We start from the raw sequence: 27,900 nt of genomic DNA on the forward strand, positions 1-27,900 counted from the left end.
CTGATGCAGGGAGCACCCCTTGCACATTTTCAGAAAATGTCTGCAGGACCACTAAGTGCACAAAGATTTTGTTGGCCTTTTGTGTAATACAGAAGTAAAGATTCTCTTAAAACACTGGATGAGATCTAGGAATACATCTTAAAAAACATGTTTAAATACTCCAGCATGACTACTACCCATCCTGTTGCAATTAACAAGCAGTATCAAAGCAATAGTCATCCCCGTGCTTACATGGCAGCTTACATCACCAAAGCTTTATACAAACACCAATTAGCGCTCTAAACAATGCTGCCAAGTGTCATTACGTCTGTTTCAGAGGTGAGGCAACCGAAGAGGCAAAAAGATTTGCCCACGACTGCCCAGAGAAGAGAAAAGTTCAAGAGTTTAAGGCTTTCAAATCAGTATTTCTTTGTCGTGCTGCGGCAGACTCTGCCCTTGTCTGTGGGTGGAGTGACATCTTCATGGCCATTATTTTTTGCAGTCCTGGTAGTTAGAGAAATAAATAACTTCTTGTTGCATTTGTTTTATTATTATCAATATTATTTTCTGAAAACATGCTGGAGACTGGACAAAACACCCTTGGCAAGCAAGGAGCCTCCACGAGGACTTAATTTTTGAACAAATGGTTGTGAAGCATTTGGGGGCTTCTGCCTTTATGTGGGTTTTGTACAGAGCTGCTGGGGGTAAACTCCGTGCCAGTTTAGCTCATTTTGGTTACAAAAGACTCCTGGTCTGACTTTTGGGGGCTGTCTGTGGACTTCTCTGGAGGTTTTCTGTTAGCACTGACCAGACAGGTCAGACCAGGAGTATTTGGGCTGTTCAGGTGGACTGTTCGCTCCGCATTACTCACGGTTACGTACGGGCTGTGAGAGTCACGTGGCAGCATTTCTACTCCTTGATTGGCAGGTAAAGCTTTCCTGAGCATGAAAAAAATGAAAAACAAATGATTAATAGCAAATCTTCAGGCTTACCAGTTAAATACAGTGCTTTCCATATGAATAAGCACACCCTAAACATGACAGCAAACAGAGCCAGGGCGCACAGACATTCACGGCTCACCCCATCTTCTGCGAGTCTCAGTGAATCAAAAATAAGTCATCTACGTAACCTTTACATTAATCTAGCATTTTGTGTTGCTTTTGACATCATTGTAAGGTTAGAAAATGATCTGTTTTTTAAAGCTGGGTCTTCTCTTCATCCATAATGCCTCCTGGGGGCGTGCCTGAATTCAGAGGGTTGTTACTGAGCTTTTTAAAGTTTTCAGTGCCCGTAGCCTGTTTGAAAAAAGTTTGTACGTTTGCCACTGGGGCACCAGCTCTATGACATTGCAACAACTCTCAGGCACAGCCAGACCTGTTCTTTAGGAGGCTGAAGGAATCCCTCGGAGGCTGCTCCTGGAAAATACAGTATTTAACCCAAAAGCATCCATCTGCAGAGGTATGACAGCTGCCACAGCCACTTATGTAATAGCTAGTTTCAGTTACTGATTTGCTAATGACTGTTTTGCCCTTGCGCAGATTGTTCCAAGTTTCTTCATTCCCCTCCTTCCTAGCTGCCATACTGTGGTGCCTCTTCTTCTTGTCGACATCTCTTCCAGCTCCCAGTGGGAAAGCCTGAACTTGCCGGATGGAATAACCCCCGGGGAACCGCTAACACATTGTATTGCAGCCTCTCTCCTCGGTACCAAGAGGAATAGGGACCGCTGGGGGAGATCTGCATTCCCATTCCCAGAAGACGGGAGCCAGAGGTACCACCTGCCACCTTCTCCAGGAGCTTGGACAACTGCTCAGGGAGATTTGGCGTTCAGGTGTGATGGAGATACGGGGTCGGTGATTGCAAGGCGGCTGCATCTCTCATGTCCACAGAACAAGTTCTTACTGATGTCCTACAGCCTCTGCCAGTCCTAATTGCCTCGGCATTCCTACAGATACTGTGTCTGAGCTGGAGGAGGATAAAAAGTCCACCGGCAAGCAGGAATTCACCAGCCTGTCAACCTGTGAAATGGCTGAGGGGTAGGCAGGTCCCAACAGGTGGGACAGCATCTCTGAAGGCCTGTGAGTAAAGAACAAGGAGAGCAGAGAACAGGAAGGAAAAGCAAGAGCAGGTACTCTCCCAGAGGGATGACAGGAGCGGCTACAGACGTCTTACTCAGACAGGTGAGTGAGTGGAAATGAATGCTTGGTCATACTGGAAGCGAGCAGGATTTTGCTACTGAAGCTGCATTTTTGACTGTAAGCGCCTCTGGTGGAGGCTTAATGAAAAGCAGGGTTTACGCGGGGCCTTTTCATAACGAGGGGTGTAATTAGGGAACATTTAAATGGCTGGTGACTAGCAGAACACGCATGTGCTCGCTGCTCTGACTTCTGGGTTTTGCAGGGATGTTCCAGCTAGCTTTAGCCTTGCTAACTCAGGCGCTGCTGGTGACAAAACCGGAGCACCGGGGAGCTCAGCACAGGTTAAGGAGCACTCACCTACTGCCTTGAGCAGGTTTGGCAGCCTCTGCAGCACTTGACGCTGCCTTGGCTGGATGCAAACCAGCGCAGAAGGGAAGCTGAGGTACACCAATGCTATTCTGTTCCTGCAGGCAGAGCTCCCTGGGGTTTCGAGATATAGATCCCCTCAGCCACTGCTCAAAGCATCACACAGGTAAAACAATGAACGCTGGGGTTCTCTGAAGAGATTTTGGTGAACAGAGAGCTTGAATTGAAATACCCGGAGGTGAGGAAGGCATCTGAAAAACAGGGTCAGTATGGGAACATTCGGGGCAGGATCAGGAGACATTAAGCAATATTCAAAAGCTCTCCAGGGCAGGGACTGCCATTGTTCTGCCTCTTGCGTAGGGCTGGACAAGCTGTCAGCGCTCCCATATCTCTGAGCACTGCTCCTTTATCCAGGAGGGCAGCACAGAACAATTTTGTGTCCAGAAAGGAAGACAACGTGCTTCTGACTAGGAAGAGCCAGGAGCAAATGCAGGAGGCAGAGCCCAGTGCATGCCAGCTCAAGCCCATACGTGGCGCAGCCAACCAAGAAGACAAGGAGGAAATGCTGGGAGTTTCCTTCTGCTAGAGTTGCCCACAGGAGTTTGTCCGCCTGTGAGTGGGAGGAGGAATAGACTGGCTCGTCCAGTGGCCATGAAGAAAGCCTTCTGAGGGAGTTTCCACAAAACAGGAGGAGGCAAGTCACACTGATCCCAGAGCGGGGAAAGCCGGGTTGGTATGCCGTGTCCTCTGCAATGAGGGAAAATGTGGGAAAATGGCTTGAGAGAGTACCTGGAGCAGTCCAGGATATCAAACACCACCCATGCAGGAACAAGTGACGTGAGTAAAGCCTGATTCTCTAAAAAAATCAAGATGAACTTTAGACTTACAAAGCCTGCTGGAGGCAGGAGGGTGCAGGATCTGCTCCGTCACCCTCCTGCTCCCGGAGGACGCGGGTGCCAGGGGCGGCTTCGCCCAGCTCAGGCCGAGGAGTGGGGCAGGGAAAGCAGTGGGAACCTCTGCCAGACACAGACGAGTTCAGGAATAAGAACAGAAAGTAATGAAACACCTGAGTGTGAGAGAGCACAATAATATGAAACAAGTGCAGCAAGGGAGAAAGTTAATAACTGAAGGACGGTTTGTGCAGTTAGTGGACAGCAAATTACAGTGAAGTTTACAGCATGGTGTGGCAGCAAGGAGAGCTGCTAGGAGCCGGGGGGGCGGATGGATCATTTCAGTGTGCTGATTTGTTTTATGCCTCTCAGCACAAGCAGCTTTCAGCCAACTGGGGAAGTCTCCGTGACCGAGCTGTTGAAGCATCCTCTGGTTCCTATGAGAGGACAGCTCCAGGTTGGCTTCTCTAAGCTTCAGGGTCACAGGAATGTACCTTGGGAGGTCAGGGGGTGTAATTTCTGTGGCTGGAAGCATTCACACTCGTGTGCTCAGACTTCACTGCAGCTCCTTGCTCTTACAAGTCCAGACGCTGTGGCACCTCTTGTTTTAGATATTTAAAGTGAGGGTGGACAATGCTATTTGAGCTCTGGAGGGCCAGCCTGACACAGCAGGAGGGACTCAAGCTAGAGATCAGCACTACACTTTTCTGTTTAATCTCTGGGATTTTATTATTATTTTTTAACAACTCCGGCCTGTAACAGCAAGCCTAGTAAGGGGCAGTGCCCCCCAAATGCTCTGCATGCTGGCTGCTAGCTGCACTGCTAATCTGCTTGTATCTAACATGGACAATAAGAGGGGTTTACTCTACAGAGAACAAAAGTTCCACATGCACCAGCTATCAGGAAATATTCAAAAATGAAAAAGATATTATCCAAGTGCAGATTTCCTCAAATGCCTAAGTCCATTCCACAAGGAACATCAGTTCACTGAATATCTCCCCTGCCCATGTGAAATAGCTGCAGTCTCATCTCTCTGCCTGCAGGACATTCTTTGTACCTCTTGTGTTACTCCAAGCGGGTGCTGATACGGAGATAGGCACGTATGCAAGGGCTCCTTCTGCGCGGTCTCATTTTCATTCCTCTTTCAGCAGTCTAAGAGATGGGTGCAGAAACAAGGGTTGGGAGCATGGAGTTGGGCAGTTGCCTTAACACCTTGAACAAATCCCAACCTGGCAGGGGGGCACACAACACGTGTACTCCTTCCCTCTTACAGCATACAAGCACCGACAGATTTTCTGTCCCACTGGAAGTAATTACAGCATAGTATTTTTCTGCAGCAATAAAGGACTGTGTCGCGAGTGTTATTTACAGAATCTATTTCTGGATTTTGGATAGAAACACCACCTTTGAACCAGCCCAAGAGTTTTCTTCCCTTCTCCCCACAGTTCAGGGCATGGGATGACAAATGAGTGAGGGCAAACAGAAAGGGCCTCTTGCTCGAGGGACAGCCGTGTCTGCACATCCAGTTCTTCATTTCCTGCAGGAAAATCTCATGGCTGGCTCAGAAGGTACTGTTCCGATGTGCGGCCAGACAATCCCTACACCGAGGCCTGCAGCCATAATGAAGCAACAGAATTTGCCTTGTGTGTTCATTGTGCAATAATTTCATTGTCAAGGATTTATTGTTGCCTTCTGCTATTACACAATATAAAATGAAGAGAGAAAGAAGGGTGGGGGACGAATAAATGAAGATGACAGAAGTAAGTTTTCAGTGTTCAGAGATTTTTAACAAGAATTTAACGGCTTCATCGATCAGTGACAAGTGGCTCTATTGTAGCTGTTGATTTAAGAGCCAAATGGATTTTTTTTTTTAAATTTCAAGTTTGCTTTATACACCCTAAAATACTGGCTTCAAAATTTAAAACATTTTCCAAATGGTTTTGAGAAATTTCTTTTTAGTACCAAAGAGGGTAAAAACATTAATAGCAGCTGTTGAATTCTTTTAGAACATTCTCTTAAAATTGAGATGAATGTTCTTAATGTTTTGGTTTTCTAAAATAGAACCCAGCACAAAACAATTGTTAAAAATGTAAAGCATTGGCTCAAAGGACCATAAAAGGATTTAAATTAATCAAAATCAGAAGAGTATTTTCTCAGTTTTTCCTGATCCTCATCTCCCTTTTTGAATTGAATTTCACAAGAAATTTCAATGATCTTTTGTTTCGCAGCTAAAAGTATTTCACAATTTCCAATGTAACAGAAAACCCATTTACTAGGTGATTTTGAAAGGCAGGCAGAAGCTCTGCTGGTCAGATTTGGAGCTCTAAACATTATCCGTATCCAGAGAATTTGATATTTTATAACAAGCTTCTTGCAAAACCAATGCAGAGCCATCTTCCAGCTGGACAGATGTCAGTATTAATTATGCAAGTAAATCAAGGTGGGTTTTTTTGTTTGTTTTTAGCAGTTTCAGAATACGAAATAATTTTGCATTACTTACGCTAAAGACTTTTACAAGTCTTAACTAAGCAGTATTACAAAAGTGTTCTGGTTTAAATCAAGTATCATGGCTGATGCTCAGATTGAGTCCATTCAAGTCCCACCATCCAAAGAGCTGAGTTTTTAACAAATATGGGAAAACCCACTGCAGGTGAGCAATAGTTTTGGAGAAGCAGGAAGAAATCCAGTGCCACACGCGCCTTACACAGACCAAGTAGCCGATCATTTCAGATTACACCTAGGTATGTAATTCCTGAAGCACACATATAGAAACCCTAATGGCTTCAATTACTAGTGATCATGCAAGCCTCCGGAAACGATGGAAAGAAGGCAGAAAGCTAATTCCTTGATAGGGAAGCTCAGAGCAGGAAGAACCTTCCAGCTCCCGTGACTACTTCACTAGATATTTATAGAAATTATGGCCAAAAAACTATTCTGGCCATTGAAAAAAAGGAACACCCCCATCCCCCCCAGTCATACCAACCTTAACTCAAGTGTAACCTTAATGTTAACTTGTTTGTCCAGTTCATTCACTTCCTATTATTCCCCGGATCATGCTTTGAATAATTCCCATGATTTGTTTTTTAAGACCTGCCCCTTTTGATGTCATCAATTTGATCCATATAGGCTGGACAGCTCCAGCATATCTTCAGTTAGAAAAGGCAGCCAAAGCTTGGGACCGAGACTTGTCTGCTGTCCAGGAAAAAACTGAAGGCCGAGCTTAGTGCCTACTCTAAAACATAGAGTTCCTGCCAAGGTACAGTACAGATGTTTTTGAGATTTGGACTTCGTTGTTTTACTGTGTATTTCCGTATAGATGTATGATTGATTTGTAGATGCAGATATATACAAGGTTAAATGTTTGACTACACGATGTGTGTAGGTGTTTAATGTGCTGAGCATTACGTTGCTGTGATAACAGACGAACATACATCCGTCTGCCCTTGCTTTCTCACTTCCACAGGCTCTATAACCTGCAGCCTCTCTCCAGGCTCTTACCACAGACAAGACAGGCAACCGTTCACTGTTTTGTTAAGTCCTTGACTGCAATTGCTATGGTAAATGAATTAGTGGTAGGCTGGCCTGGGAAACCAGTGGAGAGAGGATGTTCTGTTGCCTGTACACGTGCGTTTTGAAAGACTCGCTCTGTTATTTTGCATTGCCATATACGTTTCCATTTTAGCTACTTTAAGAATGTTTTCAAATGGTATGAACTAGCTAGCCGTAGCCTCAGGAGCCAAATCAGAATTTCTAGGAACTGGACTGCCTCTGTTAGCCACGGTTTGAAAGCTTACAGATTTTTTTTGGATTCCAAATTATACGTAGAAAAACTGTTTGACAGATTGATCATTCACTTTTGGTAAATACTACCTTTATTTTTTTCTCATTAGAGCAAGGCTAGCTGTAGTAAGATTATTACAGTAACAAATTTCATTTTCCCATTTTAGTCTCACAGTTTTCATTTCCATCTTAAACCACTGTAAATATTTAAGGGCTCATCCAATATATTTCTTAAAATACACCATAGACTTGTTTTCATTTATTTTTATCCAAATAAAATGAGAAAGAAAAGATTGAATAAGATAAGGGTTGAATGCATAATTTAGCCTAAAAATTTAATCTAACAAAAAACGTGTAGCCATTAGTGGTTGCAAGACTACCATGGATTCGTTTCTAATTTGCCACAGATAATCCTTTTGACCAAAGAAGTACTGAGATGGAAACCTTCAGCTCTAAGGCTGGCTGATAAAATTTGTAACCAGTGGCTCAAAACTATGGCTTTGCGTAGTCTACATATCTACGAATAGCAGATCAACCACATCAGCACAATGCAAAAAAACAGTACTTCCTTGTAACAAAAGTGGAATTTCTCATCTCCCACTTCAGTTCTTTATAATTTCTCATCTCCCACTTCAGTTCTTTATAATTTCTCATCTCCCACTTCAGTTCTTTATAACGCATTCTTTTAATTGTTCATGTCTTATATATATATATATATCACTTTGAGGTTTCTGTATTTGTTCAAAAGTGAATATGTTAAGAAAATTGAAAAATAATTTGTCATGATTAATTTTAACACATACAGCAGATGCAAATGCCCTTGAGTGAATCGTGTTATTATTGTTAAATGATATCTCAGAAAATACAAACACGGATCTGTCACGGTCTTTGGGGAAAATAACTGGGAATAAGCAGGGTTTCCTCGTCAGATAATACGCTTGTGTGCTATTTGTCATAAAGCTGATCTGATGTACAGCTTTCTGAAGTGCTATTCACTATTTCATGATTATTCCTAATCTTCTGACATGGAAAGTACACTGAAGAGACTGTCTTAACAGCTTATGTCTCCTTAAGATGGTATTTCATTTGAAGCATCCTAGTACGAGAACCTTTGAGACAAAACCATGTTTCAACACGGAGACGTAGTCTCTGTTGGTGCTGAAGGCACTGAAGGTCAGGGCACCAGCGTTTATCAGCAGGTCTGGGGTACCCTCACTGGCTCCTCAGGCTGAGACAACCCCAAACACTTCAGACCCTTCACTGAGACCTTGGGTCTTGAGTGTTTGTTTCATTATTGCAGAGCCCACTTTGAACAACGCTTTAGTTATTTGTGTGCTCATTTCTTGACTTCAAACTGTTAGTGTACTTAACAGATTGTTATTTGGAGTTAAGGTTGGAGTGAAGTGTTGCAATCAGCAAAAACTTCTCTTAATAGCATAATAGGCAGGGTGATTCATAGAGCGCTGTCATGTTGGAAACTCACATATTACAGGACTTGATGTCATGTTCACTAAGTGGAAGTATGTCAACATAAATCCTATGTCCAAGCCGGTACTGAAACCTGGGAAGATTCCATCAGTCCGTGCTGACTAAAGCACATGAGCATAAATAACATTCACTTTCATCAGCAGAAATTCTGAGATAATCTAGCGTAGCATAACAGACTTTTTACTTACCGTGAGGGAGCAGATGTGGACTTTGATTTCCAGTTATGCCACTCCTGGATGATGTTCAATTTCTGTTCTTCATTTTCACATCTGTAAATCAGAGATAAGGATAAGTCCCCCTTTATAAAGAGATTTGTAGATTCTTGAAAGAAAGTATTTATGTAAGAGATAAGTGGCAAAATTTCTAATAGCGGTAATTAATGTTACTGTGGTCTTCAGAAACAACCCAAGAGCATTTAATTTTAAGTAGGAGCTGCAATGCTTTATCCACACCTCAATTTGGTTAATTCCCTCTGTGGTTTCAACTGAGGAGTTTCCCTCCACTTCCTTTCCTGAAGATCTGATCGTACTCATCTGAACTATGAAATACATGCTATATTTCATCTCGGAAGTGGCTGTATTTCAGGAATGACAGACATTAATCCCATTCACTTCCACTCTACAGAATGTCAGACCATGCAATAGTTCAAAACCGATCCTAATTTCTCCCTTCCATACACTTGAAAGCTGGATTTATCTTTTGATACCCTGACATAAGGATGAAGCCATACTGCTCATTCTGAGACTATTTCAAGCTTCCTAGCCCAGCATGTTTCACCAGAAATTTACTCATATTAATGAATTAGTTGCATGTCTATTAATAAATGGTGGTACAGTGTTTCAGAATTAAGTGTTGGTCCTCAGTATTCTTAGAAAGAAGCAAGCTACACACGCCTTTGGCTGAAGACTTCTCAGCAGCTTGGGTATTAGTCACATTAACTTTGCATATCCACAGTAACAGAGATGTCATAGCGCGCGTGATAAAATCACTTGAAGGTACTTAAGCAGCAGCATGCAGAACATTTGATTTTTGCTACTCCCTGGTGTTCAAACTCTGTGAAGAGGGATAGAGGCCAGCTCATAGCTATTTTCGGCTTTTGCTAATAACAAACTCATTCAACACCCTGTTTGAACGGGTCCACAGATCAACCGTGGTCTTTCTCACAAGCTAATACGATTTTTTTTCTTTCCTTCTTACTGAACAGAAACAGACTTAAAGGATGGAGCAGGAAGTGGCGAGAGAGGAGGAAGAGAGAAAAGAAGGCTTGATCGAGTTTTATGATTCCTTCAAGGACATGTTTGAGTTCTTCTGCAAGAACACCACAATCCATGGCACCATCCGCCTCGTGTGCTCGGACAGCAACAAGATGAAAACAGCTTTTTGGACTCTGCTTTTACTCGCCAGCTTCGGCATGTTGTACTGGCAATTTGCACTTATGTTCAGCCAGTACTGGGCCTACCCGGTTGTCCTGACCATGTCCATGCATTCAGAGCCCCAGATGTTTCCAGCAATCACTATCTGCAATCTGGACCCATACAGGTAACCCGTTTTTTCCCCTTGGCTATAACCCTGTCTTTAGCTACAAGGGTCTAGAGAAGGTGACTGACTGAAGCCTGGAGGAGCTTTGCTGCCAATCCAAGCAGGGTGGGCAGTAGGAAGGCCCCATGAGATGCAGAGGGATTTATTTCCAAACTGGTTTTCAGACCAGATCTTGTTTGGAGTTGGGCAACAGTACCTAGCAGTTTATCTGATGCACTGATTCAGGATCAGGAGAACTCTGCCTCGACACCTGGTTCAAGTGCTAACTGATTTCGTGCTCTGATAAAAATAGTCCTTCCCCAAAATACATGGCTACTGCGTGTATTTATTCATAGATAAGTCACAGATCACTGGAGCGATGCACACTAATGCTGACTCTGCTTCTTTTTTTGTTCAGATGAAGGACTTTAAGGAAACTTCCGTGGAAGTCTTTACAAGTATGTTTGTCAAACAAGGCTCACACAGTAGTGGCAACTTATCAAGAGGTTTTAAATTACATAGTGAAGGAATTGTGTAATTTCCTCAGAAACAATTAAGTAATTGGCTGACAGGAGGGCCTGTTTGTGCAGCTGATGTTGCATGACAGCAAACTCTGAGGTTTTCAGTGGAGGACCCAGCAACTGGAAATGCAGCTGCTGGAGTGCCTAATAAATTAACTCAATGAAATTAGGCATGCTAAGCACAGCAGCGCAATCACTACCTTTTCTCAGCCAGACATCAAGGTCTGCAGAGACCAGGAGAATAGCCTTTTATAGTTACTATGAGGTACATAAAGTGCTTTTGTCTCAGAGAAGCAGAGATATTCACACATAGCAAATATTTCTGGTCCTCACAGGTTTGAACTGGTCAGTGAACACTTGGTTCAGCTGGATCGCATGGCAGAGGAATCTATTGCTTTTCTATACGGCATCAACACAACAGCCGGCATGTTCCACATGAACGAGAAAAACATCCGCATGAGAGACCTGTCAAGCACAGGCAACCTCAGCAGATCCAGCTTCAAACTGAGCCAAAACTTCTCACTACTGAGAACATCTGAGCTCAACAATAAGACAGGAAAGAGGCAGTCCCACGTGGGCTTCAGGCTGGTAAGCGTGTGTCTTTTGAAGATATGAACCTGTTCCCAGACAGGGCAGATTTTGAGGGAACCCAAGGCCAGCAGGGCAGGGACATCTCTTATAGGGCCCCATCGCACCCTACCTGAGCAAGGAGAGCACGAAGATGATAGCCAGCTTCAACCAAAATCCAGCTCATGGCTGAGATCCCAGTGATGAGGCAGGTTTGAGGTCAGGAGGCTTGTCCACAGGCCAGGGTCTGGGTCAACAGGGCCCATGGTGAGGCAGGGACGTAGCTGTGGCCTCAATGGAGACCAGCAGTCCTACAGCATCCCCCAAAGAAGAGCTGAAGGCCCCAAGCTGAGCTTAAATGGGCTCCTGGCCCCAGGTGGAGGCCTCAGGTGAGGCTGTTCAGGGCCATTAAAGCCTATAGGGACACTCAGGGCCCTGACAGAGATCTCACCAGGTACATTCAACAAGTCAGTGAAAAAAATAGCTAGTTTTAGTGCTGTGTAATGACAGCTTGGAGGATATCTGAGGAGGAGTCCATCCCCATATCATCATCGTTTTGTGCTGATTGCCATGGTTCTTGTCAAGTGAAGCAATAAAAACTTCAGTGGCCTTACACAACTCACCCACCTGTAAAGTCCTTCTGGCAGTAATGAATTTGGTAGAGAAAGGCAGCAATAGGCTGTGGGAATCATTGTACCCCTTTCTAAAATTATACAAAACATCTACACTTAGCAGGTGAGCCCAGAAATAACAGAGAATGAAGAGCCCATCTAAAACAACGAGAATTTCCTCAGCGTCTAAATGCTGTGGTACTGGGGTACTAGAATTGTCACAGATAAGACAAGAGATGACAATAAATAATCAAGACAATGAATACCACAAATGGGTATTTGTTACTTTGGAGAATAATGTGAGTGCTTCAACTCCTTCAACTCATGAACAGAATTAGCATAGACCTAAGAGCAACAGCTCTGAGAGAGAAATTGATGTGGCTTGAAAGGCCAGCAATTTTTGCCTGATGATTATCGCCCTGCCCTCTCCTGAGGTCCTTCACCAAGCACACTTTCACCAGAACCTGTGGGTGTTCACCTGTCTAAGGCCTGAGTAAGAACAAAGAAAGCGTCTCAGGACTTGGTCCATGATTCATGGGTTGTAAAGAATTCCTACCACCCCTCTCCTTCTTTCTTTCAACGTACTTGAGTTTGCTTCTCTGCTCTCATCTCCTGTCTCTTTTCCCCACTGATACCACTGAGATAAAGAAGCACACCTAATCTAGTCTCAGGGAAAGAAGGTGCTTATCACATAGCTAAAGTGCTCAGACACTTCATTTTCTGGAAGAATATAGGTTCCCCATGTCCTTGTATGTGGTATTTCCTTTGCCCCCTGATCTCTGTCACCCTCAAGCTGTCATGGCCTAGTTATGCTGAATGGCTGCTCTCTTCTTTTTCCCAGTGCAATGCCACGGGTGGGAACTGCTTTTACAAGGCCTACTCATCTGGGATGGATGCAATTCTTGAATGGTACAGGTTTCACTACATCAATATCATGTCCCAGCTGCCGGTTATAATCAACATCTCTGATCACGAGGAACAAATAGAAGATATGGTCTACTCCTGCCAGTATGATGGGGAGCCCTGCAGGCCCAGGTATGTGGCTTCCTGAGGTGATGATTGGGATTTCAGCAAAACTCAAGGACTTGAAACTGAGCCTGTAGGGTGAGGCATCGCATCTCGTGGCAAACTGCCAGACTCAGCTCTTGGTGGAGACCTGACTCAAAGACAGAGCCGCCTCTCGTGATCAAAGCACAGAGCTAGGAACCTAGAAACTGGCGTTCCCCCATGAGTTACCTCTGTGATTGGCAGTGAGTGTATTAGGCTGTCAAAAAAGCCTAAGGGAAATTCAGCAGGAACTGAGACTTCACTGGTGCAAGGATGTGCTGACTGTATCGGATGATAAATAATGAATGATTGCCTGCATGGGTGGAAAGGAGCATAAAAGCGGGGCCTGTTTTTACTGGAACAATGAAAAGTGGGGAGAGAAGGGGAAGAATAAGGCTCTCATTGCTCTTACCATGTGGCTCGGCCCTTGAGCACAAGGATTGCTCTTAACCTTTATGCCAGGAGGACTCAGGTAATGCCAACAGGGTCAGATGGTCTTTCTGCACCCTTTTGTGCCTTGAGGCAAAGTGGGCCTGCGGCCCAGCACAAAAGCAAAGTTGTAGTTTCTAATTCCTTCATGCCTATGGTTGCCTTGGCCCGGGAAGTTCATCATGACCCTAAGTGGTGTAATTTTTAAGTATACAAGGAGAGGGAAGCTCTTTCTCTTAGCGATTGGATGCCCCATCCCTGGGAGTGTTTCAGGCGAGGTTGGATGGGGCTTTGAGCAACTTGGTCTGGTGGGAGGTGTCCCTGCCCATGGCAGGGGGGTTGGAATTAGACGATCTTTAAGGTCCCTTCCCACCCAAACCGTTCTGTGATTCTGTGATCAGAACACAGAATTGGTCTCATGCTTCAGCCTGTCTGGATTCTGGGACAGGCAGGAAACAACTGAATGTGGTTGGTGGAAGGAAACACAAGTCTGAATTTGACTCCTCTATTTGCCACTCTGGCTGTAACCTGCAAGCAGTGAATCTCTGAGCAGATAATTTTTTCCTTGTTTCTGGTGAATCAGCAGCTCTTTCCCATAGGCACCCATGTAGCTACACACACCCCCCATACCCAAAACACATGCTTTGTAGAAGTAGAGGTGTTGTTACACTTGTAATTAAAACCTATCAAAATCTCTCTTGGTTTCAGTGACTATGTTCACTTTCACCACCCAGTCTTTGGAAGCTGCTATACTTTTAACAGCAAGGGAACGGACTCCTTTTGGACAGCAACAAAACCAGGAATTCCTTATGGTATGTTATTTGACAAAGGGTGGGAAGAAGAGGTAAAGTGAATGTAACTTGGCTATGGATTAAATTTCTGTCTTCTAAAAATATAGCCCTCTCTTCTAGTCTGGTAGCACAAATTATGTGCTGTATTTGCTTGCCTCACTAGCCACATGTATATGATGGCCATGTCAGCTAGTTACATAACCATAGCAAGCAGAATACTGTTCCAGGTTTCAGGCAGAATATTATTGCAGTTCTGGAGTAGGCTGGTGCAATAGCTACCCGACCATTCACCAGGTCTCTAGGGAAAACCAGTGCCTCTTCTGTGTGCTAAGAGCAATTTCATCAGTGCTGAGAATTCAAGACATGCTGACGTTCCTATTTCAACCCCAAAGAAGTTGTTGTAAGCTTCCCTTTTCTGTGGCTTACAGGACTTTCCCTTATCCTGAGAGCAGAGCAGAAGGATCACATCCCACTCCTGTCTACGGTAGCAGGTGTGAAAGTGATGATACACAACCACAATCAGACACCATTCCTTGAGCACGAAGGCTTTGACATCAGACCGGGCATTGCAACCACCATAGGCATTCAGCAGGTTAGTCGCTTGCTCAAGAGCATTATTTCTTTTCCTTCCGATGGCAGAAAGTTGCGAGGAGCTGAACTCTGACTGACTCACACAATGGCCTTGTGGGGCTCTGGTGTTCACTTCTCGACTCTGCATGCAAGCCCATTTTTCTCTCTTCACTGTGCTCAGGTTCCCATAGGTAAAAGAAAATTATTTCAACTGTACAAGTGACCTTTTGGTCCTCGGTACATTGGGGTCTGATTTGTTTTTACACTGAGGCTCCTACACCTCAGTGTACCTCCACACGCGACTGCGTGTGCCTATAAGGATGAGAACAAACATCCAAAAGTGATTGGGATATGCTGATGTGATGAGTTACTGCTCGTCAGCTGAGCCATACTGACTGACCAAATATATATGTGTATATAACCATACTTTCTGTCCTTTATGTATATGGTGCTCCGTACAGTTAAGTTTATATGGTAATGGCTAGGGCCAATTAAAGCTTCTAATCACTCAGGCCTCTTTTCTGTGTCCACAGGATGAGGTGAATCGCCTGGGTGGCAATTATGGGAAATGCACGACTGATGGCAGTGATGTGAATGTTAAACTCCTGTACAACAACTCCTACACCCTGCAGGTATTGTCAGAGTGGCTGGCTGAGGCCCCAGCTTATTCAGAGTGGATAAATAGCAAAAAATCCATACCTTACTCTCCAAAGAGCTTTTAGAAATCAGTAGGATCGCTGCTGGAGATAATAGTGATTTATGCCATCCAAAAGTAGCTCACAAACTTGGTGTTAGAACTGGGAATGTGTTTCACTGAGCAGGAGATACTGGGGCTCTCCCCTCTTTGTGGCACAAGGGAGATGAGGCAGTGAGCCAGCCAAGGCTCTTCTGGTAGGACAGTCTTCTACCATCAGGTTTTTGGTTTTGTAAGTAGTTGCTTCTGGATCTGGATGCTTGGGCTGTTTAAATGAGATGTTACCGGACATAATCACAAAGTGATCTGTCTCACTGAGTTCAATGATGTTCTCAGAAGGAAAGTCGTGGAGCGAAAAATGAAGACCTTTTGCCTCAGCTTGCTCTAGTAGTGGCTGGCATCTTTTTACAATCATGAAATCTGTACGTCTCCTTCTAGCAGCTGCACAGTATGGTCTGAAGTTTTGGGCACTTGGGAATTTCTGTCTTATCCAAGCTTTTACGTCTCTTTTTTTTCCAGGCTTGTCTGCATTCCTGCTTTCAGCACATAATGGTTCGAAAATGTGGCTGTGGCTATTACTACTACCCACTGCCTCCTGGTGCTGAGTACTGTAACTACAACAAGCAACCTGCGTGGGGTAGGAGCAAAACATTTCTGTCCTGTCCTTGCCAGCAGGGAACGCCTCTTCTGGCACAGTCACTGGTTACACTGCTCCTTAGATTGCTGCCCTTCTACTTTGTAGATGCCTTCCGTTTCCTGAGGAAGTGTCTGAGTGTGTTTCTCTCATTTTTTCCACCAGGTCACTGCTTTTACCAGCTTTACAACAGGCTCAGAAATCATCACCTGAATTGTTTTGACCAGTGCCCCAAGCCTTGCCGGTAGGTCACAAGAGCAGAGCACAATAAGTGCCAGCATTCAAAACAAAAGGAGATCATTTTAAAGCAAAATATCAAATACCTTGGTTTTGACCACATCAAAGAGGAGTTCCAGGATTTTCAAACTGTTTCTAGTTTTCTTCCCAATCCAAACAGTTCTCAGCCAACCTCTGGTTTTATTTTCTGAGCTGATTTACAAAGTTTTTTTCCAGGGTTCTCAAGAGCAGCCCCTAGCAGTTCTGCTTTGGGCAAGCAGTTGGCTTGTTGAACTCCTTCACTTTTCAATGCCAAGAGTTGTAGTGATTATAAACTCCATTTTTATCTTAACAGGGAATCACTGTACAAGGTGTCTGCTGGGACAGCTAAATGGCCATCAGCAAAGTCTCAGGTAATCCATACAGACAATGGCTGAGTTTAGAGGTGAAACTGTATCTAGTATGTCTGTGGGAACATTAAGGATGAAAACAAAGACCTGGGCAGCAGCAATGGAAGAGGCAAATAGTAAAGTAGTCCAAAACCTGAGCACAGTGTAATGCCTCCATAGTTGAGATGCCAGGCTAAAATTCTGGAGAGGCAAATTCAGCTCCAGTTCTGATCCAAATTTCCTTGTGACCTGAAACAATCCAGCTCACTGCCCGAGTTCCCACCTCCAAAATGGTGATAAGGACTTTCTGCTTCCGGTGGGTGTTGTGGTATAGTCACACATTGCTGTTTGTGAGATCCTGCAGGCTGCAATGGAAACTCTGTGAGTCAATAGATGACCTCTTGCCATTTCTTATGCTCTAATGCTAAATGGGCTTTCAGGCTGTATGACCAGGTAATTAATTCATGTGAAATAGATTACAATTAGATGTAAGTGCAACAAATACATTGTAAAAAAGGAAGTGATTTAGTGGGGTTGCCATTAAAGGCAAAATTTAAGAATCAAAATATTATATACACCTAAAATACCAGTGTGTATCCCCGTTCTGTCTGGCAAGTATAAATATCTATTACTTGACAGCTACTACCATATGCCATTAACCAATTAACTACATCCTTTTTTGTTATTAGCAATACCCATTTTACTGCTTATGAAATCTACCTTTACAAAATATTAAACCTACCAAAATTCAGAAGACAGGATTGCCAATAACATACGTATATCTGTTGCAGGACTGGGTCCGCCAAGCTCTAAGGCATCAGAATGGATATAACTCTACTAGCAACAGGTTAGTTACTGAGAAAAGGTATTCTTGTTAAAACTATGGATTATCTTCATCCTTAGAGAACTCTGGAAAGGGAGGACAAGAGAAAAATGCACAGGTTCCTCCAATAAATGTCCCATCTTTCCTCTAAATACTGTAAGACAGTCACTTCTGTAACCTTTTTCTAACCTAGTTTTTCAAGCTCATATTAAACTCAGAAGTAAAGGTTGAGCAAGTGGGGAAACTTACAATTAGCCCACTAATTAACTTAGCCCACTAACTAACTTAGTTAGGTGTGGGCACCTTGCTGACTGCTCTTTTTCTCCAACGCAGGAAGGACATCGCCAAGGTGACAATCTTCTACAAGCATCTCTACTACCAGTCTGTGAACGAGTCTCCTTTACTCTCAGTAGGTTGAACTAGATCAGCTCAAAACATTTTTACCTCTCATTAATTATGGTGTGCTGTGTATGGCTGGAGGGAGGATTATTTACAGCCCCCAGGATGGGGTGGGATTTCTTCTTGAGGAGTAAACTTGAAAATTTAACAGTTTACACAGTCACACAAAACAACTCCCCAGATGACAAATAGCTGACGGATCTGCTGGTAACATGCAATAATTTCATGTTTGGTAAATGCAGTCTTTTGATTCTTTCCACAGGATAATTTGCTTCTGTCCAGCATGGGAAGCCAATGGAGTCTCTGGTTTGGATCCTCAGTGTTGTCTGTAGTGGAAATGTTCGAGCTGCTCATAGATACACTGGTCTTGTCTCTCCTCTTCTGCTACCAGAGGGTCAGGTCAAGGAAGACGTTAGAAGTAGCTCGCACTCCTTCCATCCCTAACATGAGCTTGACCCTAGAAAACTACCGTGTTGTGCAAGAAGAAGCTGGAAAAGGGGCCGATCCTGCTCATACTCACCCTTCTGGAGTGACTATTGCCATGGACAGCGACAGTGACCTGCATCTTCACCCACTCTCCAGCAAGGTGGAAATGCCAGAGAGCCACCCAGATGTGGTGCTCAATGGATTTAGATATATGAAGGACAGCTCTTTGGAAACGGAGCTAAATCACTAAGGCTTGTGTGCCCAGAGGAGTGGGAGACGTGGAGCTCCCCCAGTGCTCAGGTGCCATCAGAAAGGCTGCAAACAGAAATGCTCTGGATCCACCATCTGTGAGCACCTAAACACCACACTGGGAGCTTAGGAATCCTCCAGCTGCTACGGGTTCGTTATTAAACCATCCCTGTGTCCTGGAGACGGGCATCATGCAATGTTCTTTTGTTCTTAATGAGTATCTGGGGAGGGGAGAACTCCACTTCTGCTCTCTGGGCAGTCGTCCTGTCCTCGTAAAAGCCTATTCATAGCTTCTAACTTTTAAACCCTTATGAGGAAATCAGCCTGTGGCATTAGACAGGCCCATCTGCATTTCACAAATATACACAAGAGAAAAGTCAGCCTGCCTTCTAATGGAGAGATTTCCAGCGGAGGCAAATGAATGTGCACTCCTATCAGCCAGCAGTGCCTTGAGGATGGCAGAGGCTGCAGTAACAAGAGCCTGCTCTGATCACAGCTTTGCGTTCAAGACGCCTCTATCCTTGTCCTACTGCTGTTGCATCTTGAGCACCATGCACAGAATGCTTTTAGACTGAGCCCAGATTATTTCAAGCGAGACTCACTGTCTTAGAGGAGGGGAATTAGAAGAAACGGGGTCGATGACTTTTTTCTGTCACAGAAGAAGCATCTGAATTATTTAGAAGATCAAAACAATGCTGCATTTTTACTGCAGCCAATTTATAAACAGAGCTGTTTTAATGTTAATATTTGACAGTAACTTATGTGTACATAAAATAACATATTTATTTTTGATGATATTTGCACAGAAGCGTTTTAATCTGTTATAATCTTGTTGTGACTTTCTGCAGAAGACAAGAATTGACAAGAAATCAACGAGCTTTGTTTTGTAACCTTTTTTTTTTTTTACATAATAAAGTGCTCTGAATACAAACCATGACTGGAGATTTAGTTTGATTTTGTTTTTGCTGCTCTGAAATGTGACAGTCTTTCGTTGTGCCACAGCGCAGTGTCCTGTGACTGGGGCCAGCAGGCTTGGTGCTGGCTTTCTGGAGAAGCCAGGGCTGACGTGAGGGGATTTACTCGTCGTCTTCGGCTTCTCTCCTGGCAGGCAAACCTCCCAGCTCCTGTTTGGGGCCGGTACAACAGCAGTCCTGCTGTCCTGGAACAAAACACCCCCCCGCTGAAGGGCACTACCAGGTAATAATAGCTCTCCGTGGACAGCTGATGCAAGGCCCAGCCCAAAGCCCCGGGGAAGGCAAAGGGTTCAGGTGTCCCAGCCGTGGCTCTGTGACCAAACCTCCCTTGATGCAGGGAAGGTTTCAGATTTACCCTGCAATTCCAGAGATAATTTGGCACCCGCATCCCATTAGTGACATCTGTGCTTGTACATTCGCTGCCCGATGTTCTAGGACAATTTCTGCCACAGTTTCTGAGCTCATTTTTACCTGGAGATGAACCTCTGTAGCCGCAGGGGACAAGATAAGGGAGAGATCCAGAGATCCCAGGCATTCACCTCCAGCGGTGCGGCCGCCTGGAGGCTCTCACAGAGATCTCCTGTGCCTCTGGCTGCCAGCGGACACGGCCTGCGGGAGCATGGCCCAGGGCTGCTTGGAGCCACATAGCTCCGAGGCACGGCATCTGTCATCGGCGCAGCGATGCAGAAAGCGTTTCTGCAGCCGTGTCCTTGCTGCAGGACGAGAGGACGGGTCCCTCTGCGGGTGAGGGACCCCTTCCCTACGCCGGTGTCCCCCCCAGCTCCTGGGCGGGCACTGCGGGACGTGAGGGCGGTCTCGTTCAGCATATGGAAAGTGCGGGCCCAAAGGGCCTTGAGAACAACTCCCTTCAGGCTTCTGATGCGGGCTGTTATCACCATCCAGGCTGTAACCAGGGCCTGTTGATTTTCAGACACAGCAATGCTCAGGAAAGGCCCAGTTTTGTGCCCGCCACGCATCCAACTTGGCCAACCCGGGCCTTCTGATTTCTTCCGCTCCCCCGCCACCTCTCTAAGCAAAGCGGATTCCTGCGTGCCCCCTTTCTGGGGAAGGAAAGCTCTTTTGCTCGAATTAAGAGGAGAAAATTGCCACTGTAAAGGCTCACTAAGACTCCTCTCTCCTAGCACACGGCAACACTCAAGATCTAACTCCAATTATACGAATCCTGCTACTGGGTGAAGTATTAGCCCTGGATTTTTGAAGATACTTAAGCATTTAATCCACAGTCAGTAAAGAAGGAGAAAGGCAGTCTTTTGTAGCTCTGGACTTCTGTAATTGCATTTCAGTCTTCAGCGTATTTATCCTTGTGAGGCTTGTATCCTCATACAGCGTCCACTTTAGACATGAAATAGAAGTGCAGTAAGAAAAAAGGAATGCAAAGGGAGAGAGCAACAGGGCAGGCAGTGGGCCAAGCCTTTCCAAAACCCTGTGCTTATAATTTTGCTGCAAGACCATGCAGTTCTCCTTCCATAAGTGCCTTAAATGACTGTAGTGCTCCTGGATTCAAGGTATCCTTCCTATTTAAGTCCTTCATCGAGTTCACGAGCCTACCGTGATCCATTAATTTCTATTTATAGGGATCTGTTTCTCCCTCCACAGGAAAACAAGAGGTTTTTACATCGCTTCTTTATTCCGTACCTGTTTTCCATGCTAAGTATGATAGAAATCATGAGGCCAGGCCACTCTTTCTTTTCTTTTTATTTTTCTGCCACAGGCACATGAGATGAGAGAAACCCAGGGGGAAGGATTGCAGTGATACAGGGGAACGAGCGGTCCACGTGCAGAACGCGGAGATTTTTCATCTAGTGCAAGGTCTCCTTTTACAGGGCAGTCAGCAGCAGAGCTCGTAACACAGCGAGCAGCGACTGACTCAGGTACTCTGAAGAGACATGAATGAGGGGTGATGTGAGCCTGTCACCTTCCCCGTCTTCTTCCCAAGCACCCTGAAATCACATTATCACAAGACAGCGTCGCAGAAACCCAACAAAAAGCAGAGCAGTTACGCGGCATTCTCTTCACTGACATAAGATCCAAGCTGTGGGTTGCAGTGGAAAAAGAAAACGGGTTAAAAGAGTTGGTGTTCTAGGTCCGGTTAATACGGGCAACAAGGCAAGAAACTGTACATAAATAAATAAAGCCAGAGAAAGAGGAGGGAAAGAGTTCATCTAGATTTTTATTAACAGTGTTTCCAGAGACAATAGAAGAGAAGGGAGGAAAAAAAGGCAGACACCACAGCAACAGTTTTAAAATTGTACAAAGGTAATAACATACAGAATATCTGGTTCCATAGTTACAGTCAGTACAGGCTGTGTAGGGAAAGGGGGGATTATAAAACGTGTTACAAAGTTGTACTGAAAGCAGGCAAGTGAAGGAGGTTAATAGGTTATAGCGTATTTACAGCAAGTGCCAGCCCCTGGTGCAGCAGCCCAGCCACTCGGCGCGTATCGGAGCCGTGTTATCAACCACACGTAGCAGCTTTTACTTGGCTGAAGAACTTTTCTCTCCGTGCTGTTTAGATAGGAAGGTACGGGAGCCTTGGCCAGCAAGAGGCTGGTTGGGCTGTCTCGTCCCAAAGGCTTCCAGCCCAGGCTGTGTCGCCCTGCCGTCAGAAAGGCTCGCTCGCCCTCTGTGATCCAGCAGCCCCAGGCATCACACCGAGGGCTCCCAGGATGGGGAATCCACTCTAATATTCCCGTGCTGATGGAGGGACGGGATGGATGGAAGTGACTGAGACAGGCCTACAGCTCCACTGACAAGCTGAAGGCAAGCGCCTGGCCGCTTCCAGCGTGTCAGCGAGCGGAGCAGGAGGACACACAAACTGAATGTGCTCCGCCACGGCCGTCACCGTGAGCCAGGATGTTTGTGGAGGGATGCTCCTGCTTCAGCCAGCCTCTCCAGCCATCTCGGCTCCCGCACTAGGAACACACAAGGTCCTCCTCATGCCCTGGAAACCGTCGTGGCTCCCACCTCTGCCCCTCTTTCCCTCCCCGTAACTATTTGCCTGCCCTTTCCTCCCACTAACACGTGCTAGGTACGTACCCCAGTCCAATTTCCCTACAAGGCAGAGGAGCCAGCAGGCAGACTGCGATATGAATCACATTCCTATGGAAACAGCACTGTATATTTTGGAATCTCAAAAAAAAATAATAAAGTTCTTTCAAACTCCCACTCTCCCTTCTGCTCGGTCCCTCCTTGCCCACCCTTCTCCACGCAACAGCACCAAATGCTCTCGCACGCAGGCACACTCACACCGACGTTTGTCATCAGCAAACCAAGTGTTTAATATCACACTGAATCCGTTCACTCTGTTTTGTCTTTGGTTGAAAGCAATAATGCTCGGGCAGTGAGAAGAGAGGAGCAGGGTCAGGGGCAGCCCAGCAGCAGCAGCAGAGGACAGCTGCGTTAGGGCTGCTGCACCGTCAGTTATCAGTGCATTTCTTTGGGAGGTCCTGGTTTTCTCTTGCATAAATAATGGCCATTTGTGCTGGTCTGAGATGTTACCGATCTACTTTATGCTGATCACAGTCTCAGCTTGTCTTTAAACAAAAGGGTTTGACACCAGTTCTTCCAGTTCCGTGTTTTTCCTCAAGACTGCTCAGAGTTTCACAGCGCAGAGAGCATCTCTGAGACCACAACATTAAAAACACCCAAGGCATCCCTTGAGGGCACGGGGGGGATCATTTCAACTTGCCAGCAACTTGAAGTTGTCCCATGGGGAATCAGAGACAGGTGCCTCTAAGACTCAAACCCAGACTACCTGTCCAGGCACTCGGTTACAGGGTTTGGGTCAACTTACAAAAAACGAGTACAGGTATGTGAATATTCACCCAGGTCTCAAAAACTCAAAGGATGACAGAATCTGCAGGGCTGGGGCAATGGTTTGGGTCCATTTGCCTGGCATGTTGCTTTCGAGACAAAGGCAAAGCCTCTCACGTTATCTGCGGTTGCAGCCAAGTTACTGTCACAGTTACAACATATGCACGCTTTGAAAAGAAAGGATGAGAAGAGGAGTTTTGGCATTCGGTATTTCAAACAAGATTGTACAACACAAATACAGCTGTACTCGGAGAAAAAAAAAAAAGAGTGTTCAGATCTAGCCTTCCCTGTAGCCCAGTTGGCCATTTATTTTGCTGAAAACAAACTTTATGTACAACTTCCTTGCTCCCCCCTCCAAAGCTCTAGGCACGCACACACACACACCCCGACCTAATAAATCAAACACAAACCAGTGAGAAGTGCCTCCTTAGCATTTTTTCCTGGAGAACCTTTTTTGTTTAGAAACTGCAGGATGTACTAAAGTGGTTGATTATATTACAAACTAGAGGCATTTCATGCCTCGTCATCTGTATAATGAAAATAGAAGAGAAAAGGGGGGTGAGGAAGGGGGAAGAGGAGAGCTGCGGGGAAAAAAAAGGCAGGTTTTGAAAAATATTCCCTAACAATGCTACAAAAAAATCCTGACATTAAATACAGACAAACTGTATTGAATAAAAATTGCACTAGTCCTCTGGGCACATCAATAATAAATTAAATACTTAACAATTCCACTGATTAAAAAAGACAGCACAAAATCCATAACAAAAGAACATAAAACCCCCCAATACTGTATGTAGGAAAAGTGCACAAAGTTGCTTTATACATTGAATCTAAATAAAGTACCAATACATGTTAAATAAATTGTCTTGCAAGACACTGCTTTTTGCATCAGTATTTACACACGCTTTAACTTCATGTACTTCAGCAGTAAGTCTGAGCTTCACTGGACCTAACTGTACCCGGTTCCTGTTTTGTTCTCATGAGTCACTCATGCCGACTGAAATAAAATGACCCAAAGTGGAAGCCACGTCTCCAGTCCTCCTCGGCTTACAGAAAGGATCAGGCCTATTCCTAACTTCTCCTAAGAAGCCGGAAAACCAACTGGGGTGTTTTAAGTTGCTGTGCATGTGGCAAACGTTGCTAGATGACGATCATGCTGAAGTTCCTTAACGGAGTAGGACCGTGGTGGTGGTGAGAAATCTGTTCCACTTCCCCGATCTCTGAAGTACCCTGGAAGATGCCTGGAAGATTCAGCGTGGCCTTCTGGAAAAGGCCACAGCTTGAGGGGAACCACATCAGCTCTGACAAACATCTCGTCAGATGCAGTAAGCATAAAATGGGCTGGGATTTTCAAGAGAATTCATTACAGAGGGTCTCCCAGTTCCTGACCCAGGCAGAAAAGACGGTTCTTGTCCGCATACTGGTCCCTGTCCTGTACCGAGCACTCGAGCACTGATCTGGATGCCACGGGGTGATCTAACCACGAGCACGGTGCTGCCCTGCTGAAGGGCTCCGCCAGCCACCGGCTGCAGAGCAAGCAGGCTGAGCTCACGAGGGCGTCCAACAAGGCAGTGACACAAGCGAAAGGCACCACTGCTCCGAGGGGGAGCCCCTGTAAACTTGGGGTGACCTGGACCAGGAAGAGAACCAGCGCAAAGGAAAGATGAAGCTCCAGGAGAATGTGAAGCGGTAACGTTCGGTAATCCTGCGCAAGAACACTGACGGGCAGCGATGCTGGCTCTACCCTCACACGGGTATCAGGCAGAAAGATTTAACCCTGGGCATATTAAATGCGAGCTGAGGGAGATGATGTAGCGGCACTGCAGCAACAGCACACGTCCACCTGCATTTGGCATCACCCCCAGGGGCACATGCCCGAGTCAGCCACGATCGGAGCGTGGTCCCCGCTCCCAGAGAAATCCCCCTCTGAACAAAGGATACAGACACCCCAGCGGTTTATGCCGCGCCGCTTTGTCCTGCATCACTCCTGAGGGTGTCACGGCTGATCAGAACACGGCCCAGACCCCGCGAACACTTGGCAGAGGGCAGGTAAGGGCACATCCTACAGCCCCAACTCACAGAGGGCAGAGGGAGCATTGCCTGGTTAAGGATGAAAGTTTCAGACCAGGCATTGAGCAGCTGAGAAAGGAGAAAGCCAGTCTGCGTGCTGGGTACAGGTACAGAGCCTGGTCCTCGAGGCAGGAGGGGTGGAACGATGGAGAAGATGCAGCAAAAGGCATTGCCAGGGGTAAACAGGCTGAGGGGGGCCAAGCTCATTAATTCTTTAAAGATTGGTGGAAGGAGATTGTTTATGGCTTAGGGAAGAAAGAAAGGCCCTGGGACCGGATTCTGCACCGCCACTGAGCTGCAGCAGTTCCAACACGGTCACTGGGACTATTTCGGGCTCACAACAGACAACTGGAACTGAGCTCAGAACTTGGCACCGGGCATCCCGCAGCTTCAAGAGAGAACGGGAACGAGAAAGCCACAAGAGAAAGATGGAATTCAAGTCCCAGACTGCAGAGACAGAAAACTGTGATCTGTCATGCAGCAGGATGTGGGGCAGCACTTCCCGAGGGCAGCAGGGACGCTCCCTTGAACCGAGGGGACAACTACCAGAGCCTAAGGGGAGCTTCTTTTTTGTTCCACTTGCAGACACACGGGTGCACTCCGAGCACTGCTGGACCAGCCTGAGGGCACTATCTCAAGCGAGGAGCTGGGTTCTTCTGGTATCTGAGGATAGAAATAAACCTGCAAAGGTGTGACCCCCCCCAAGGGCTGCAGCAAGACACCAGCCAGTTTACGAAGAAAGGAAGTCAAAGAGTGGATGAAAAATAGTATGATTGCGTATCACTGCTGATGTAATGCAGGAGGATGGGGAACTCTGCCTGGCATTTGTGTTCCTCGTGAGATCCTGACCCCTTCAGGATCCCAGCACTATCTGTAAGGCACAGTGGCCCAACCCCAGAGCCAGCAGCCGAGGTGCCCAGGCAGACTGAATACCAGCTGTGGGCTGCCGCCCACGAGTCCTGAAAAATTCTGATGCCAACAGCAGTTTGAGGGCGTTCTGAAGCGGCTCTTGCAGGAGCACGTCTCAGCTTGGCGTCCAAGTTCCCAGCCAGAGGAGGATCTGGCAGAGGTACGCACGCTCGGTGAGCCCTCCTGAGACAGGAGCACCTGGCTGCACCATCTCTGCAGGGCTACTGTAGCATGACCCCCGTAACAGACCATAAACACCAGCAACAAAGTGCTCTGAGTAGAAACACATTCCCCCACTCCAGCAAAGAATAATACCAGGAAAAGGAAAGAAAAAAAAGAAGGTCCTGCTGGTCATTGGAACTGGGAAACGCAGAAGTCCCCGGGCCAGCTGCTGAGATGCCCTGCTCACATGCTTCAGCATGCGGGGTGAGCACAGGGGATACACATGCAGGTAGAAGTCTCCTTCACAGAGACACTGAGTCAGAAATACGGTGACCAGGAAACAAACCAAACCAAACGGCATCGTGCAGCCAGCCAGCTTGGCAGTGGCAGTTGGACTTGGCTTTTCTTCCCTGACAGAAAAGCCCATCGCCAGCGACAAGCTTCTCCCAGCCTCAAAAAAGTTAGCATTGCTGCTTCATACCATGGGCAGAGCGCATCCCGGCCCAGGAAGCAGGTGAGCTATGGCTTTGACCAGCTAACCACCAAGGCCAAAAAAAGGGGAGCGTGGCTGGTAATAGTCCTGAGAGCAAGTGAGGTGGGTAGCCATGGCTCTCGATTCTACCCCTTCTGCCGTGCAGCGAAGCACCTGCCCCACGAAACAGCCTGTTCCCGACTTAGAGGTCGCATTTGAGTTTTTCTAAACTGGCCCCAGCAGCTCCCAGATGCTGCAGAGTCCCAGGAGAGAGCAGGCTGCTGGTTGCACTGCCAGGAGAGGGCTCCCCATCAGAATCCCTTCCAAACTGTTCAGACGAGAATTCAGCGCGTGGTGACTGCACCGAAACAGAGACACGAGAGGTTCGTCTGACCCTATTGTTGGCGGGCTTCTCCTGGTGATAGAGGGTTTCCTTTTCTTCTTTATTTTTTTTCTTTTTTTTTTTGTTTTGTTTTGTTTAATGCTAAACTCTTCTCCCATACTTTTCACACACTCGAGTTCACACGCCATGGTCTGTGGTTATGCCCTAAGAATCTCCTACACGAAAATCAACCATCCAGTAGTCAAGCATGAGAACTTTATGCTAGCAGGAAAGATCCCTTTTCCTTCCTGCACGCACCTCAACCTATATGCGCAGGCATCAAAAACAGACCAATCTGCAAGAAACACCAATATACCAAGGATGGGGCTCTCGGGGCTTCCAGAAATCCGGCCCCACTTCAAGACTGCAAAGGGGAGGTGGGGGAGTTGTCACTAACACTCATCTATGTTAAGGCTGATGAACTCTTGTATACACTTCCTGTACTGGAGCTCAGTAGGGCTGTTGCTGGGATATTGACCTGGTTGTCCAAAGGGGCCCTCTGCTTCTCGCATTTCCTCATTCATTCGAGCCAAACGCAGCCTAGAGCAAAACAGAAAGCAAAGGGAGAGAGGTTT

The 27,900-nt window shown here is 46.0% G+C and overlaps 2 protein-coding genes and 1 long non-coding RNA gene across 9 annotated transcripts in view; 1 reads left to right on the plus strand and 2 right to left on the minus strand.

Moving 5' to 3' along the window:
• The first annotated feature begins 1,020 nt into the window (after window positions 1-1,020).
• SCNN1D (sodium channel epithelial 1 subunit delta) lies at window positions 1,021-19,452 on the plus strand. 3 transcript variants are annotated; one of them, XM_080563888.1, is made up of 13 exons: window positions 1,021-2,156; window positions 9,843-10,177; window positions 11,013-11,265; window positions 12,697-12,890; window positions 14,040-14,143; window positions 14,551-14,714; window positions 15,226-15,324; window positions 15,906-16,023; window positions 16,186-16,264; window positions 16,592-16,649; window positions 17,417-17,472; window positions 17,782-17,857; window positions 18,110-19,452. In XM_080563888.1, the coding sequence occupies exons 2-13, from the start codon at window positions 9,858-9,860 to the stop codon at window positions 18,521-18,523; spliced, it is 1,935 nt and encodes a 644-aa protein (XP_080420014.1). In that variant the 5' UTR covers window positions 1,021-2,156; window positions 9,843-9,857; the 3' UTR covers window positions 18,524-19,452. The 3 variants fall into 3 exon arrangements, with proteins under 3 accessions (XP_080420014.1, XP_080420013.1, XP_080420015.1); XM_080563887.1 differs by lacking the exon at window positions 1,021-2,156 and adding an exon at window positions 2,163-3,317; XM_080563889.1 differs by lacking the exon at window positions 1,021-2,156 and adding an exon at window positions 5,105-6,626.
• LOC308181151 lies at window positions 3,896-11,557 on the minus strand. Its single transcript, XR_013941341.1, has 3 exons — window positions 11,378-11,557; window positions 8,827-8,907; window positions 3,896-4,522 (listed from the first exon to the last, which is right to left on the minus strand). It is a non-coding gene; the product is annotated as an uncharacterized lncRNA (long non-coding RNA).
• A 1,744-nt stretch (window positions 19,453-21,196) lies between the features above and the next one.
• ACAP3 (ArfGAP with coiled-coil, ankyrin repeat and PH domains 3) overlaps window positions 21,197-27,900 on the minus strand; it is an 80,376-nt gene continuing 73,672 nt past the window's right edge. For all 5 annotated transcript variants that reach the window (XM_080563881.1, XM_080563879.1, XM_080563882.1 and 2 more), the window contains one exon: window positions 21,197-27,865. In XM_080563881.1, coding sequence (XP_080420007.1) covers window positions 27,718-27,865 — 148 coding nt within the window. In that variant the 3' untranslated portion in view covers window positions 21,197-27,717. The remainder of the gene's footprint in view (window positions 27,866-27,900) is intronic.

The sequence above is a fragment of the Anser brachyrhynchus genome, assembly GCF_964034855.1.
Source record: "Anser brachyrhynchus genome assembly, chromosome: 21".
In the NCBI taxonomy this organism is placed as follows: Eukaryota; Metazoa; Chordata; class Aves; order Anseriformes; family Anatidae; genus Anser; species Anser brachyrhynchus.